Source organism: Plectropomus leopardus, chromosome 24 (assembly GCF_026936395.1).
Source record: "Plectropomus leopardus strain MGB_pleo_1.0 chromosome 24, ASM2693639v1, whole genome shotgun sequence".
In the NCBI taxonomy this organism is placed as follows: Eukaryota; Metazoa; Chordata; class Actinopteri; order Perciformes; family Serranidae; genus Plectropomus; species Plectropomus leopardus.
Window position 1 is genome coordinate 9097892 of NC_142199.1, and position 16411 is coordinate 9114302.

Genomic DNA, 16411 nt, shown 5'->3' on the forward strand with positions numbered 1-16411 from the left:
GTGTGTGCAAAGTTTTGATTGTGTCGTAGGTGAGTTTTGGGGTTAGTGCACAATACCGTGTGTGTGTGTGTATGTGTGTGTGTACGATATGTGATATTGCTGAGGAAGCAGTAAACACAGCACTGCTCACTAACGTTTCTCTGTTTGACATTTACAGAAGAAATCAGACATGTTTCCACCTCAGGTCTTAGCAATGTTAAACAGTGCCTCCAAATAATTTATCCCAGACTGATCTCACATTACACTATTTATCATATCACAGTTACACCACTGAAGGCGTTAAGACAACATGCCTGTACAGTAATCTAAAATAGCTGTAATGTCCTGTAATCCTGTGTAAGGTTGGATATTTAACACAAGCACAGTGCAATGTCTCCTAACATCACACAGATGAAATTACAGCTGAGAGACACAACATGCTTCAGGCTGTTATCAGGGCCTCTAAACGAATCAGACACTGTTATATTTCATAGCACTTGATAGCATAAATGTTTCCAGAATTTCTGATATGGTGCAAAAACACTTGGTCTAAACTGTATGGTGCAAGCACATTTAAAGTATGTCCAACTCCACTTTTACCACTGAAATGATGCATAACTTAGGCAAAAGTAAGGTGCTAAAGCAGGTGAAGAGGTGAGCATGTCCTCCCCTTCTGGCAGAACCAGGACGGCTGCACAATGCTCAAAGCGAGAAAATGATGTAAGGAGACAGGGGAAACATTTCACCTCTCGCCAAAATCATCAAGCAGTGTGTGTTACAAGTAGAATGTATGCATTTTTTGAACCTGCCTATGTTAGCACGTCTTCTTGTCTTTATAATGTGCTCTTTGCGGGGCTGTACTCATGCTGTATTTATATTTTTTTAATGAAGCTATGCAGAAAGTGCCCTCAAAAGTGACAATGTCATGATGCACAAGCATTCCTGACCATTTCTTTGCAACTTGCATGGACAAAATTTAACTTTTGGAAAGCAACGGCGCACTCTGCATGTCATGTCATGTGATGAGCGTCAACCAGTCACAGCTGGCAGATATCTTTCCCCTCTTCCATAAATATCAGTCTGTGGTAAATATGGAGAGTTGATCATTTTAATGCAGGAATACCCAAAGCTCTGCATCAATATTATTGGCCGAAAACACACTTAATAAACAACACCTGAGAGAAGATCAGCTTGGCACTCAGGATTTTTTGGAAGTCAGCTATGACATGATCCTAGTTATTGTTGCGTAGCAACCTCAAATGCAACCTTCCTCAGCGCTTTTGAAAGTTGTCAAACAATGGACACAACCAGACCCTAATTAGCAGGAAAATACTGTGCCATTATGACTTTTTTGGTTGGTTTTTTTTGTGGTCAATGGTCAATTGCTTTCTGCTGCTTTAAAATATGCCAATAACGTGCCCGACCAAACCTCATGGCCTAAAGGCCTACATGCCAATAAGTGCACAGATGAGCCTAAGTGCATTTGCCACTTAGATTACATGATTCCTGGCCGTGAACATGACAAATGTGTCCATCTGAAACTAGCAATGACAGTACACTGCACTGTGTGCCGCTTTACTTAGGCAAAGCAGTACTTTTAGCTAAATGAAAAATATCATTAGGTTTGGAGATGTTAAGTCATAAACTAAAGTATAGAGCAAATTGAGTACACTGAATAAAAAGTCAGTGGACAGCCAAAGTCATCAGGCACATCCTCCAAGGACCATCAGTGTCTCTACAAAATTTTATGTTAGTCCATCTAATAGTTTCAATATTTCAGTCAGAAGTATTGGACTGACATCCCTTAAGCAATGCTACTAGCGTGGCTAAACATCTGCTTGTGGTCTTCGGTCAGTTTACAGGGCAGAGGATTGAACAGAGTGCAATTTTAATATATTTTTACGATCTTGGACAGTTTAGAGAATGACCACATCATAGCACATTATGAAACCACAGTATAAACAATCTGATCTTCAAGTGTCCCTCGCTCTGAGCTGCTGCTGCTGCCTCTGCTGGCACTGACATGCGGACTTAGCTGTACGAAAGTTATCCAGGGACATGGTTTTTCACTCTGCTTCACAAATATCCTCAGTGCTACCATAAAGCAGAGCTGTAAATGTAAAGTTTATTTGTGTATCTAAGCTCAAACCTAAATTATCTGTTGCCTCCCTCTCTCGGTCGCTGGATCGTCTCCAGTAAAAACTCTTTTGCAGAGTTGTTCAATAAAAGGTGATAATAAAAGTGAAGGACCTAGTATAGGTCATGGGAAAAACAATAATGGAACTCTTCACGGTGGTTTTTCCACTGTAATCCTGAAGAACACTTTGATTTAATGCTAACATCACAAAAAAAATATTAAGACATTTTGCAGCGCTGAATGGCTGCAGTTGGAGGATTTAAACTGCTTTCTAGCAAGGCACTCGCAAGATTTTTCAATGGTCACTGTCCTCATCCTCTATCTCAAGGCCGCTGAACAGACAAACATTTGATCACCTTACTTCCACTCTGTCCACTGAAACGACTCAAGAGGCCTTCTGCCTCTGAAGAGCGTGCTGACATTGACTCGTAAAGACACTCTGACTACAGGGACGGTCGAGATGACAGATATTGCTAAAATAAGAAAGCTGCATCAGCTGTAATTTTGGCCTCAGTTTCATACTGCACTTAGGGGCTGAATTCATGCATGGTGTTGTCACTTGACATAGTTGAGTGCTTTTTCTGTTCTGCCTGTTGGATCTTAATGGAACATGCTGTGCATTGTCAAGGTTGATCTACAGGAGGGCTTTGTTACCTTTTATTGCAGTATGTTATGCACCACCCCATTATGCAATCCTGTAAGTCTGGCTCATTAGCTAGCAGTCAGGAAATGCAATCAGGCATCAAATCCACTGGATTATCCACTAACAGTGCATATTTTTCTTTACTTTTGAGTCATAATATGAAAATAAACCAAGAACTTTCCAATTTGAGTAAAACGCAGGGGATGTTAGGCTTCAATAAGGCTACTGGAAAACAGGAATCTAAAGCCGAATTGTCGTTGTTGCCCAGTCACTAGAAGAAACTGTTGGAACTGTAGGTTTCTGCAAACAACAGTCACATTACATTTGTGTGTTTTATATGTATCATATCAACATTTATAAAGTTACATGGTTCAAATACCTAGGCAAGATAGCTGCCAAGCTGCAGCACAATTTTTAAGACCAACAAACAACAAAATTGTTTTTTTTTTTAATAAGACATTGGCAACATTTCTAACCATCATTTGCCTCCAGAAACGTGTGGTATCAGCAAGACATCAGTAGCTTTTCTAGTGGCAGCTGTTCCACCAAATGAGTATTTTTTTAGCAAGACATTTGTAGCAATTCCAGCAGGACTGTACCTCCAAACGTAGTTTTTAAACAAGCCATTGTCAGCATTTTCAGTTGTATTTGTGCCACCAAACCTGGGTATTTGGAGCTCAAATATGATATTTTACTAACAATATCTTGTCAGTATTTGTGCCTAACACAGCATTGTTGAAAGATAAAGTCTCTACATTTCTCTTGTGTCTACAAATGTTACCTATCTGTGTTTTGGAAAAACATATAATGGCAATATGTGTTCTTGTAATTGGGTTGGTCTTTGACACCCAATTTTCTAAACCACATGGACTAAGCAACAGGATGCCAGCACAGTTGAAGGGCATCCAAAATGAGTATTTTGGTCAGACATCAGAATTTAGACAGTGTAGTCACCAAATCTCTCCAAGGACACTAATTTAAGTACATTTAGATACTGCAGGGCTGAAGCAACAATTCTGACCATGTTGTTTGTTGGACGACTGGCAGCTTCTCTCAGAGACTACTTGTCTGAGCTCTAGTGTGAATTCATACACTGACCTCTCACGCTCCTGCTCCAGCAGGTTGGTGAACTCGTCGCTCTTCTTCATGAACTCTCCGTGGTTCCTTTTCTCATCCTCAAGCTTGTACAGGGCTTGTTTGTGTGACTGCTCCACCATCAACAGCTGCTCCAGCATCCGCCGGTGCGTCTCTCTCTGCTTTTCCACCAACTTGTCCAGCTGTGGGGGGAAACACATACAAAGCATCTGTCATATCTGGACTGCTCTGACACTCATCGAGGGTAGTTTAGACCCTTTAAACAGTCTTTAACTCTGACTTAGAGCTGGTGTTACCTCGACCATGGGCTTTTCATAGATGTCCTCCTCAAAGATTTCAGCCTTTCCCTGGATGGCGTCCCTCTGCAGGGACTGCAGCACCGGCTGTGGTGTGACAAAGCCATATTTGGCCTCCAGTAGGGCCAAGTCGATTTTCTCTGCTTTCAGCACTGTGATCACCTCGTCTCTGGCCTGTAGTGGTGGAGGAAGATGGATTTGGTTAGATTCAAGTTTGTGATCCAGGTTAACATACATCAGGCTTCCAATGTACAGCAACAAGTTGGCAAGACATGAGTCCATGTGAAACCAAATATCAGTTTAATAACCTCAAATACTGATAAGTCAATGTGGACTTTCAGGCTGTTAAATGGTTGTCATCAGTGGTAATAAGTGTCATAGAGTGGATTAAAAGGGGTCTGCCACACCCACTGTTGGGTCAAAAAGTCAATTATCAGGCCATAAAATGAACCTTTCCGGCAGAAAGGGCTTTCTGACAGAAAGAAAGTCCACATACAGGGCTGTTGGGTCAAACATAGGACTCTAACTCAAGAGCTTGTGATTCAAGTCTGAAGTAAAATCAGTATTTACGCCAAAGCATAGGCTTATTTTAAACCTAACCACATCATTTTGGCTTCTAAACCACAAAAAAAGAAAAATGAAACCAAACAAACTGCTAACAGCCACTGCATGAGCTGATGACGGCCTTTTGATGCCACCAGAGGGTATAGCAGGTCCCTTCTGACCCATAGTGACAGAAATTTACTTATGAATGGTGAAAACATGCCAGATGAGAGCCTGTGAGGTTATGCCAGACAAGAAATGGTTGGAAATCATTGCTTTAAATTTTGTAGGAGACATTTCTAAACATTTTTTTCTGTTGTTGAATGGCATAGTCTCTAAAAAAGCCAGTGCTATAACGTAGATACTTCTATCTCTGCACTGTTTGCTTTTGTCTCCTTGGTTTCCGTGAAACTAGCTCGTTTAGCAATAAGGCAGCCTTGTTTCTATCATACAACATTAGTGCCAGGGGATTCCTGGATCCAGTGCTGGAAAGACAGGAAGTAGCCTCAGCTGTTGGCTGTCCATTAAGACAGGGTTTTAGTCCATCTTGTGTGCCCACTGTCCGCTCAGCCACCGTGTCTGACGATATGTCCGACTGGGGCCGGTGCCATGTCTGCAGGCCTGTCTGCTGATGGCTTAAATGTTCCCATGTCTCAGTCATCTCTACAGATGAATTACCTGCAGCTCTCCTTCCAGTAAGCTCAGCAGAAAGACGAGGTCATCTCGGGAAAGGTCCCTGCCCTTCTCCCTCCGACCCCCCTTTGCAGCGCCGCTGGCGCTGCTGCTTCCACTCCCACTCCCACTAGAACATGTGCTGCTCTTGGCTGTCTTGTGATTCCGCTGAATGGTGCCAGTGTCATCCGGTGGCTCCCGGTGTCGACTGCGGCGCTCAGCCCTTCCCGAGGGCTCTTCTCTCTCTGCAGATCTCTTGCGTGTGTCCACCTGCTGCGCCAGTTTGGCCTTGGTGACATCCTCCAGACTGTTACTGCGGGATCGCATGTTACTCTATCTGTTGAATAAATGAAAGATAGAAGAATGAGGTTTTTTATATCTTGCATGCAGATCTGATCAAATATATACTGCACCACATGTTTTGTTAGTCTGTTTCTAAGAGCCCAGACACACCAAACTGACACCAGAGAACTAGCTGCTAAGAAAGCAGACTGCATCACCTCACGTCACCTGTTTCTCAGCCAAAAAGTTGCACTTGAATACATCGCGACTACAGCCAATGGCTCACTTGTGGGTGAAAGGAAATAATTGTTATTGTCATTCTAAAAGAGAAACCAGAAGACCGACAGGATGCATTCAAGACTCCAGTTAGCCATTTACAAAATTAAAGATACAGGCTGATGTTGAAAGAACAGATTATATTCATCATGCATGAGGGAACTATAACACAAACTATCACAAACTATTTTTTACCTAATATAATAAGCTTGTTTTGAATTCTCACCCTCTTGATTTTAGGCATTGGCTTTCTTCACATAAATTTCTCTTCTCTTGCACTGAGCTAAACTGTAAATCAGAGGGATTTCTATCACTGATTGCTCTGACACAGATTCACCATGCTGAATTAACCAAAAAATTGCAGTGAATAACGGTCAGTTAGCACCTATGGTGCAGGACACACATCAAAACAAGGGCGACAGACACTGATGGACTGACATTGACTGTCGGACAGCCGTCTGCCTGGTGTGTCAGGGCCCTAAGTGTCTTGCATTAGTTGGACACTTTGTCAATTTATATTCACATCTTGTGTATCTGAAGACAAACCACAACAACAAATATATAATGTGCCAAATCTGAATCCATGACCTTGACTTTGAAAGGCTAAAAGGAACAAAACAGTCTCAGATGCTTTTACGCTGTCATGTGTAATAAATCTGCAATGTTTGTTGATTCCAGGAGTTACTTTGTGACTGATGAAGTGTTTTCATTTACATTTTCTGGCCAGAGGATTTAGGCATTAGTGGCCATGAGTACCTCTTTAAATCAAGCTGCTTCAATTGCTTTGCTCACAGATGTCCTGTGTATCCAAAACTACCCGTAACCCTTTAACACAACATCAGTTTTCTTGTGCTGAACTCAGATTTAAAGCATGTAAAACTTTGAAACCTGAAAATATTGGTTAGATTTATTTCAAGAACATGGGAAAAAAAAGCCAGAGGGGATTATTAAATATGATCAAAAAATGTAGCAAATGTGTCTGGAAAACTATATTTTTAATTCTGTTGTAAATTATGTTATAGAAAAAAGAAGAAATTTTATATTTATTTTTTTGTTTTCTGTTTTTTTTAATGCATATTTTTAGGTCATTTTCTTGTAACTCATCACCGTCTTTCCATGTTTTTGAAAGAAATCAAGCCAATTTGTTCAGGTTTCAAAGTGTAGTTCCAGAAAATAAGAAAAATACACTTAACGACACAGTGGGCACATTAATGTAAGGAGGGTGTAATGGAGGGTGTGCATGTCGAAACATAACTGTTGTTTCTTCCATGTCAGAGTGTGCAGTGGGATCTCGTCACAGTGCTGATATAACCTGTTCTGTCATCATACTCTAAGTAGGCCGTAAACTACGTACTACGTCCATTTGTCATCCATACAGCGCAGCATGTCGTCATTGCCCACCATATTATTATTAGTCACTCAGTGGAATAGAGTCATCATCACCACGTTGTACCGGCGGCCACAAAGCACGATTATGGCGCAAATTCTCTGTCGGTGCCAGAGCTTTTTTGGACCGTGGACCTTTAGTCCTGTCGCAACGAATTACCCAAAGCTGCCAGCCATCATTCATGGCTGATGAGTTTTCCCATAACGTGAAATTTTTGACTTGAAAATCAGTCTGCCAGAGGATTTAAGCACTGCAGCACTGTGGTCTTCTTGTGTACCTACTTTGTCTTTTCTACACATGATGATAGGTGGTCTGAAGTCGGAAAAAGGGGAAACATCAGAGTATTTATGAATAGAAAGCATCATGGCTACCTACCAAAAGTCTGTTTGGAGTGCACAGTGTGTCTTTGTGACATCTGGTTTATGAATGGGCCATTCAGTGACTCACCGACTATGATAAATCGAACTATGATAAATAGATGAATGTTGTAAGCGGTAGACTCGCAGGCAAAAAAACTATGAGCTCCTTTGCCAAGTAATTTATTACTTTTTCAGCATAATGCTCAGCCTAAGTAAATATATCCAAAAGACAAAGCAGGACTCAGATGAAAACATGCTGAGACTCATTTGTACGAGTGTTTGATGTGAGAGAGAATAATCTGCCCAAAGGCATTACATCATCATCCATCCGGCTCGGCTCGCAGCAAAATGTTCTCAACTCACTGAGCTCTGAGCTGCTTTCAGGAGTGCAAAAACTATTTCACAACAGTGCACTCGCTGACTTTTAATTTGTCTTTTGTATCTGGCAACACAAGATACTAACATAGATTTTAAGTGTTCTTGTGATGATTAAAGTCAAGCCAGTGTCCTCAGATGTTGATGCTCAAAAAAGATCTGAGCTTTTTAAATCACGACAAAGCAACTGATAAGCTGATATTGACTTTCATTAAAAAGGAGATTAAGTTTAAATTAAATAAAATCAACTGATAAATCAGTGAAATTATAAAGGAGTATATAAGAACTGAAACTGCTGATGAAAGCTATGGTTGGTAACTTTTGGTAAAATAACTTTTGTAATATTTTCTGAAACTGTCACTTGATGCACACAGTCGTACATTTGTCATTCGCATGTCAATGTATATTTTTCAAACTCTTGTGTTTGTCATGAGTACTTTATCTCACAATATTTTGCGGTGAAAAAGATGTGATTTTTTTTGGAATGAGGTCGATTTTTCGAAACTGTCGCGCTGTCAATAGAGGCATCAACCAATCATGCTGTGCAAAAAAACGTCATGTCAAACAATAATGTTGGACCAGTGACAATCATCCTGAATTCACATTGTTGCCAGTATGAATAGTTTTGATGTGAAATATTAACAGGTGATTGTTATTTGCCGTGTTCCCAAGTGTGTTAAGGCCTTTAGTTCGGATTTTCCACTGAGACAAAACTGAAAATCTCACCCCTCCAAGAGAATTTACCTAATTGGACCTTAGAAACAATGTGTCCAGCCTCTGTGTGAGGCCCTCTGTCAGTTTATGAGTAAGAACGATGGCTGGGTGATTGCATTGTGCACACTCTCGGCAAGGCGCCACATGATTCAGTGCTGAGGTAATTCCCTGCAGTCCAAGACAGACTCCACATCGACTTACTCAGAGATCTGGGCTGCAGGCAATAGACAGAACAGTGTGTGTGTGTGTGTGTGTGTCTGTGTGTGTGTGTGTGTGTGTGTGTGTGCACAGATTTAGGTTATATACACTTTTATCTTTCCTGTACAATATGTAAAGGATACAGAACAGTTTGTGTGTTTGTACTGTAACCTTACCCCAAACATTATCAGGACAGTATGTTTCTAATGAGTAACTGCAATAGATACATAATTAAGTCAGCTATCAGTCACTCCTGTACAACTGCAGCCTGTTGCCAGGATGCAACAAACACACACATGTTCATGATGCACACATAAAGCTGTGTGATTTGAGCAGAGATTGTGCAACAAATCCAAGGGTCACAGACATGTAATGCAGCCCCTCTGGGAATCCTACATGTGCAAGTATCACATATCTGCAAAATCTCCAAGATGGATCAGAAATATATCACATAGTTCATAAAAAGGTTCACTGAGCGGACGGGAAAATAGCTAGGTATTGGATCTGACATATCTCCAAATCAGTCCCTAACTGTTGTAGTGGGAGTCAAATAAATTAGTTTGAGATCTGTGCTATACCTCTGGTGAGTGATGATCCTGATTTTTGTGAAATTACTTATTGGTTATCAGAAACTTGGAGCAAAACAGTCAAAACTGGAAACACTGGAATGGTGAGCAAGAGTCCAAAAAAGTTGGCCAAAGCTGTGCTGATCTGTGTTCAATGTGAAAATAATTTGTTGAACTGTTGTTACACTTCTCCAAACACCTTTCTTCTATTATCCAAATACTCATTTGTCCTTTGGAGATAACGAGATCGACCCAAAGCCTAAATTATACTTAATGTACTAAAACGATTTTGTAACATTAGCTTTTAATATGAGGCTATCACAGATGTGTATCCAAAATACACTTTTTGATTGTTAGAAAAGCAAGAAAAACAAGACAAGACTTAAAGGAGCAGTGTGTAAGATTTAGGGGTTTTTAGTGGCATCCAGTAGCGAGAACTGCAACCAGCTGAGACTTCTCCCAGTTTGAATTCCTTCAGTGTTTACTGTTCAGGAGGTTTTCACTGGGAGCCGAATCATCCCAGAGGTCTTTCCTCTCCAAAACAAATGGATCTGGTCATTTAAACCAATAAAAACACTAAATAAAAACAGTTTCATGTACAAATCAGCGTTTCTCCAACACTTTTTTGGCATGTCAAAAAACAAGGGAATAGAGTTGGTTGCCTTTAAGTACGGGAGATAGTAACAGCAGTGAAGCCACATCTGTGTAAAAGGGACCATAGACAGGATGGGTGTGACGTGTGGCTTGCATGCTATGCGTGTGAGGCACCACCAGAGGGCTTAAAAAGCAGTTAAAAAGTACCAGTTAGCAGCTATTCTAAGGAGGAGCAGCAGTCAAAATTGTCTGCAAATTAGGAAAACAGTGAGGGCTGGAAGCTCCTTACCCTTGAAAGACAAGATCAGCTGCCATATAACAGAGATGGTAAATAAATGTTAACACCATGCTTTGCCATTGTGTTATTTAGAAAGACATTTATGTTTTTACTAGAGTCCAATGCTGTTGTGTTAAGCACCAGACCTCTTTTGCCTCTGCGATACTGGCATGCTGTCTAAAATAACTCACTGGGGTGGCTGTTGTTTGGTTCTGTATAAAAATGCAAAGGCAGCATAAAGAAGGGAGTAAGTTGCGGCCCTGTGGTGCGATCTCTGTGCAAAAAGGGCTTGTGTTTAAGGTACAGGGTAGATTAAGTTATTATTTATGTATTAATATTTGGTTTGTCCTTTCTGGGCTACTGTAGAAAGAATAGTGGTGCATAGCAATCTCCGTGGATGAGTGCCTATGTAGATATAAAGACTCATTCAAGGTACCAAAAACACAGTAATTCATATTTTCAGGTGATCATATACTAAAGAAAATACAGCTATTGCACTATTTTCAGTTTCTGCCAATATATCCCCCCAAAACCTACACACTGGAACTTTAACTGGATTGAACTACAGCAGATATGATGAAACTATCACAGTCCAAATCTGAATAAACATGAAACGTAAACAGACATTTTAAAGCAGCAGGAAATCACAGCATGTAAAAAGCTGCAGTTTGGAAATTTCCTTTGGGCCTTCCCTTGCAGGAGGAGGCACAAATGCTGGCTCTTAAAATGCTTGTGTACGCTGTGTGCGCACATATTTTCTCCATGACCATGTTGTGTTGTCTGTGTCATCATCGCGAAGAAGGCGTGAAGAGAAAACTGCCAAAACACAAAGTTAATTAGCCACCATCTGTGATGTGAGACCTCAGATCGCCCCAACAGAGCCTTCAGGGCATGTTTAGCAGATTCATTTAGAAATATTCATGATGGTAAACATATTTATTTATCTGAATCTTTGTGACAAAAGAAGGTTTGGATGAAAACATCTTTTTAGTTGGAACTCTTACACAATTTAATATTTCTCATGAAGTCACAATATTACCCATGTGTCATCCTCAGTTGTCATGTTTGTACCTGTGCTCCCAACCCGATACCACTGCATCATGATCTCCATCTGCAGAAGTACTCATTGACAATAACAGCATGAATGAACGGGTGTGTGACATGTGTAAAACTGCCCAGAGATGACATAACCGTGCTTTGTCCTCTGACTAATCCCATCCAGCCAGCGTCAGGCGTTTCTGTCAGAGCAGCTTGAATAAACTCCAGTCACTTTTCATTTTGTGAGCGCGGATCGGTGCCAGAAGGTGATGTTATGATCAACAGGTGTTCAGTTCTTATACAACACACTTGGCAGCCTGGCTCAGTTTTGGCATTAAAGGCAACACGGTGAAAAGAATCATTCAAGCGGCACGATAAAATGCAGACGAGGGATAAACTAATGTAGTTTTTGGGTTTAACAGTCATGACTGTTCATTTCAGGTATGCATACATTTATATACAAATGTATAACACGTGTGCACACAGTAGCTTTTCTAGAGGATCAAAGTTGTAGCAACTGGACACAGGCCTGCACAGCAGGGATAGGTGATACCAAACTCTTTATATCTGATGTGATACCGATACATTTTGTCATAATTTTAACAATGCTGATACTTATCTTTTCTTATACAGGATTTTTCAAAAGAGGTGCCATTTTAAAATAAAAAATAATTTGTCTCATGAAGTCATACAAGCTTAAACTCCAGTGAAATGCCATTCTGACAGCTCCTTTAACTTGTGCATCGTAATTTAGTCTTTTTTTGCCTTTTCTTACATTGTTGGCTCCTGCTTTATAATTGTCCATGTTTCCGGATGGTTCCGGTAATGCATGGTTTGTGATTTTGGTATTATTTAACTGTAATTTTGAGTAGTAGTAGTAGTAAATCAAATCCACAGTCTATGTATTAAGTGGTGACTGAAGAGGCACAGGCAGAACCAAGATTTATATATGCCTGTTATACATTCTTATCAATCCAGGCCACCCTGCAAGAATAAAAAGAAAAAAAAAACATTCAGACTTGTAATGCTGAAAAATAGCTTTGTAAACCATTCTTACGAAAACCAAAAAAATATTTGCACATTATTTAAATTTTTAATTGGCATGGTCCCTCACTTTAACCCCAACAATAGAAATACATCTCACCTTTTTTCTTAAGGTTTTAGTACAGTTAACTTACAGGTTCCTCTCAAATCACATTTGCTCTCCTGTAGTTAAAAAAAACAACTTTTGTAGTCTTCTTTTTTTTGCTTGAACATAGTAACCAGCCTTATTAATAATATGTATGGCTCCCGTTTTTTAGTAAGACTATTGAATTTGTAGTCATTTTACAGGTTGACTACCATATTTCAACACAATAAGATATATAAGGAAGTATATGTGAGCAATTAATTATATACAAGGCTTTATGGTTTAATATAGCTATAGATTTAAACAGGATTACTATATAGTTATACACTTAAATATTTGGCTGTGTCAGAAATCCATACTAACACATTATTTAGTACATCAAAACAGCACATGAGATTTTTGAGTATGTCAGAAACCATAATGTGAAACCAGCAGTACATAATATCACATAGCCTAGATGCTACATATAAAAAACGTTATTGGTTGGATTAGTTGCTTTCCTTTTTCCAATTTTTAAGCATATCTGGCTGCCATATTGCCTGCATGATATGCAACAAGAGAAAGTGGGTCGGCACGGGTTGTGATGGTTATGTGTCTCCAAATGGACAGAGGTGATGTGGCAGTTACAGCTCAGTGCATCCAAAAAGATACATGCTACTGTGTATTTCACACAAATGTATTCTTAATATACTTAAGTACATGTAGTAAAATGATGCCCAGATAATGGCTCAGATGAAAAGTCAGAGGATCACGAAAGTTGTTGGGAGTCATCCTCTGGTCACCATTAATGTCTGTACAAACTTTGATGGCAATCCACAAACTAGTTGTTGAAATATTCAGTCTGGACCAAAGTGGTAGATGGCCGCCATCCCTACACCCACGCTCAGAATTAACATTATTAATAAAAACAGCTTATTCATTCATAACTTCTCCTTCCCTTTTTTCCCTCCTTCCCCGAGGCCCTTCCATTACCTTGTGCTCTCATTAAGCAGCGCGGACAATGTCCGAAGCCAAAAGCAAAGCTGTTACTGGAAACAGTTGGCAGTTTGAGCTCGTCTAGCCGAGACCACCAAGGTTTCTCCGACTAGCTACCAGGTCAAAAGGCTCATTCATTCAAAGAGTTTTTACGCAATGAACTCACCAAGCCAGCCTGCCTGCCAGTCGCTAACTCATAAACCCTCGTGAAGTTCGTCTATAATCGCTATTAAGTAATTTTTATCACACATCTGAACACTTTAGAAAGCAATTAAGCTTATTATTTTGGCGCTTTATGATTTTCGATCTTTTCTGTTGGGACTCACAATCTACACCAGGACCTCACCCCAACCACACACATATAAAAAGCTTTTCCCAGTGATACCTTCAAGTGCAATTTTAACACTAGCTGTCTCTGCAATAAAAACAGAAGATGATTTTTAAGTGATGACTTCACTTTTTATGTGAGCTGGACGTAAAGCAGAGGGAAGGCCATTAAAGTCAGAAAGGTGAAAGGTGAGGAAACAGGTGTGCTCCAAAAAAATAGATACCTCTTTACTCTTTTCTCCCACATGCAAACAGGAGCCTGTGTGCAAAGGAACGCACACAGAACATATGCATTGCATGTACACACCCACGGCTGCAAAGGCACACACAAATTACAGTGAATTCCTGCAGCCTGACATCATGCTGCTGTCAATATGATTGAGAGGGAGAGAAACGCAGATCAAAAGAGAGCAGAGAAAGGGACGAGAGGGGAGGGAGAGATGGAGGAGCTGCAGTATATGCTTTGGAGAGAGTCTGCATGCAGCTTACTGTATACAAAGTGTACACTAAATCACCACTTGCAATAATTTCACGAGGGGGCTTTGGTGTTTGGATCTACATATGAGGATTAAACCCTTTCAGGTGTCTTTTGAGTTGATGATGTAACATGTATAAAGCCTTCTCAAAATACTACTCGGATAGAATCAGACATGAACAATGTTGCTTTTCCAATAGTCAGCATAAGGATTAGCAAATTTATGCCTTTTCTTTTGCATCTGTGGATAGATATCCAAAAGATGACTACAGTTAGTGTCTTAGCACATCTGCCTAAGGCTAGAATGAAGCAGAGAATTGCTGGCTTTGACATGTTGTGCCTAAGGATTAGTTTGGCATTTTGGAAAATAGGGCTTTTGCTTACTGCAGAAAGTTTGACTCTTTGGCCACTCGTGTCTGTACAGTAAATATAATGCCACTGCCAGCAAATGGTTAGCTGAGCATAAAGATTAAAAAACAGGGAATCAGCTTGCCTGGCTCAGAGGTTGGGAGTTAAAAAAAAGTAAGTATACCATTGTTCTACCGCCCAAAATTCTGAAGTCCCATTACTTAAAAAATGGCGTATTTGCCCCAAAAAACAAACATTATACTAAAGTATCGGTTTTCCAAAAATGCAAACCCTCTGCAGTTAGTTTCAGTTTTCCAGTGATGTTTCCAGTCCCGGGTGTTTTTTTACAAACCTTTTGCAGTGTTTCCTAGTGTTTTTTGAGCTACTGATCCCAACCCTTTGCAGCATTTCTCAGTCATGTTTGAGCCACCAATCTCGGGTTTTTACCAAACCCTTCATGGTTTTTCCCATGGCATTTCAGCCACCAGTCTCAAGTATTTTGAACAAATTTTTGCAGCGTCTCTCTTTGGCGTTTGAGCCATAAACCCAGGTGAATGTCACCAACTTGTCCCTGCTTTCCTGGCAGTTTTTGAGCCACAAATCTCAGGTGTTTTAACCAACCCTTCCTTGATGGTGTTTTCGAATAACATTTAAGATACCAATCCTGTTTTTTTTACCAACCCAAATAATTCCCCAGCAAACTTTGTTTCACCAACACATCCCTGCTTTTTCAGTGGCTTTTGTGCCACCAAAAGCAGGCATTTTAAGCCAAAACACTACCTTTTTACAGCCATAGCCAAGTGTTTTTTTTATGCCTAAGCCTAAACACACCTTAATCACAGCATTGTTGAGAAATGTTACATCTTAATACATCCGCAAATAAATAATGTTCATACAGGCGCACAATGCGAAAAACATTTCTTGAGATGGGGTTGTCCAACTGCAGGAAGTGTTTACTTTCTGAGAAACTCGAGTTCAGAGCAATGGCCGTTTGTTTCTGGGATAACGAGCTGTCGGAGAAATGGCCTTTTTGTTCATTAGAACATTTTTTGGACGAACAGATTTGAGTGCAAAGTTTGCCATTTCTGCACAGAGCCAGGCTAGATGTTTCTCCCTGTCTCCAGTGTTTTGTTTGTGTTTGTTTGTTGTTTGTGCAACGCTAACAACTCACCAGCTGCAACATGAGATGGCAGCAATCCTCTGATCTAAATCTCTGCAAGACAGCAAATAAGCAATTCTCGCAAAAGGTTTATGAAGCTTGTGCTTTATGAAATTCTGTCAAGGGAAGCAACAAATTTTAAACTGAGATGCCAGAGTTATCACGCAGCTGTGGCTTTATTTAAAATCTGTGAATTATTTTACAGCCACAGGAGCGCTCTGTCTCCCCCAATAACCCACACAATCTTTTGGTGGCCCATGAGAAAATTGATCATGTGGAGGAGAAGCTAGAAAGTAAGGTATGGTGAATCAGGTTTAAAACGCTTGTGCTATGCCAGCACGTATTGACTCAACGCAGCACTGTGAGGTCATGCATCAGCATGAGAGGTAACTGTGTACAGTAGGAGTCTGATCCATGTAAAATCAGATCAGATGTTGCTCGTTTTTCACACTTTTAAACGTCCTGGTCAGGTTTGATGAATGTGAAGTCGTATCTATGTGCCTGACTGTGTAATCAAATATCCGTTTTTTGGTGGTCATCAGTATTTCACTCTTTGTTGTTATCATT

The 16411-nt window shown here is 40.3% G+C and overlaps 2 protein-coding genes across 4 annotated transcripts in view; one reads left to right on the plus strand and one right to left on the minus strand.

Moving 5' to 3' along the window:
- The window catches only part of ect2l (epithelial cell transforming 2 like), a 161813-nt gene that overhangs the window by 63560 nt on the left and 81842 nt on the right, over positions 1-16411 (plus strand). The window lies entirely within an intron of this gene.
- Positions 1-16411, minus strand: part of filip1l (filamin A interacting protein 1-like) — a 95641-nt gene that overhangs the window by 52883 nt on the left and 26347 nt on the right. The window contains exons 2-4 of the mRNA XM_042512910.2: positions 5372-5702; positions 4151-4324; positions 3858-4036 (exon numbers count right to left, since the gene is read on the minus strand). Of these exons, the coding sequence (XP_042368844.2) occupies positions 3858-4036; positions 4151-4324; positions 5372-5692 (674 nt within the window). The 5' untranslated portion in view covers positions 5693-5702. The remainder of the gene's footprint in view (positions 1-3857; positions 4037-4150; positions 4325-5371; positions 5703-16411) is intronic.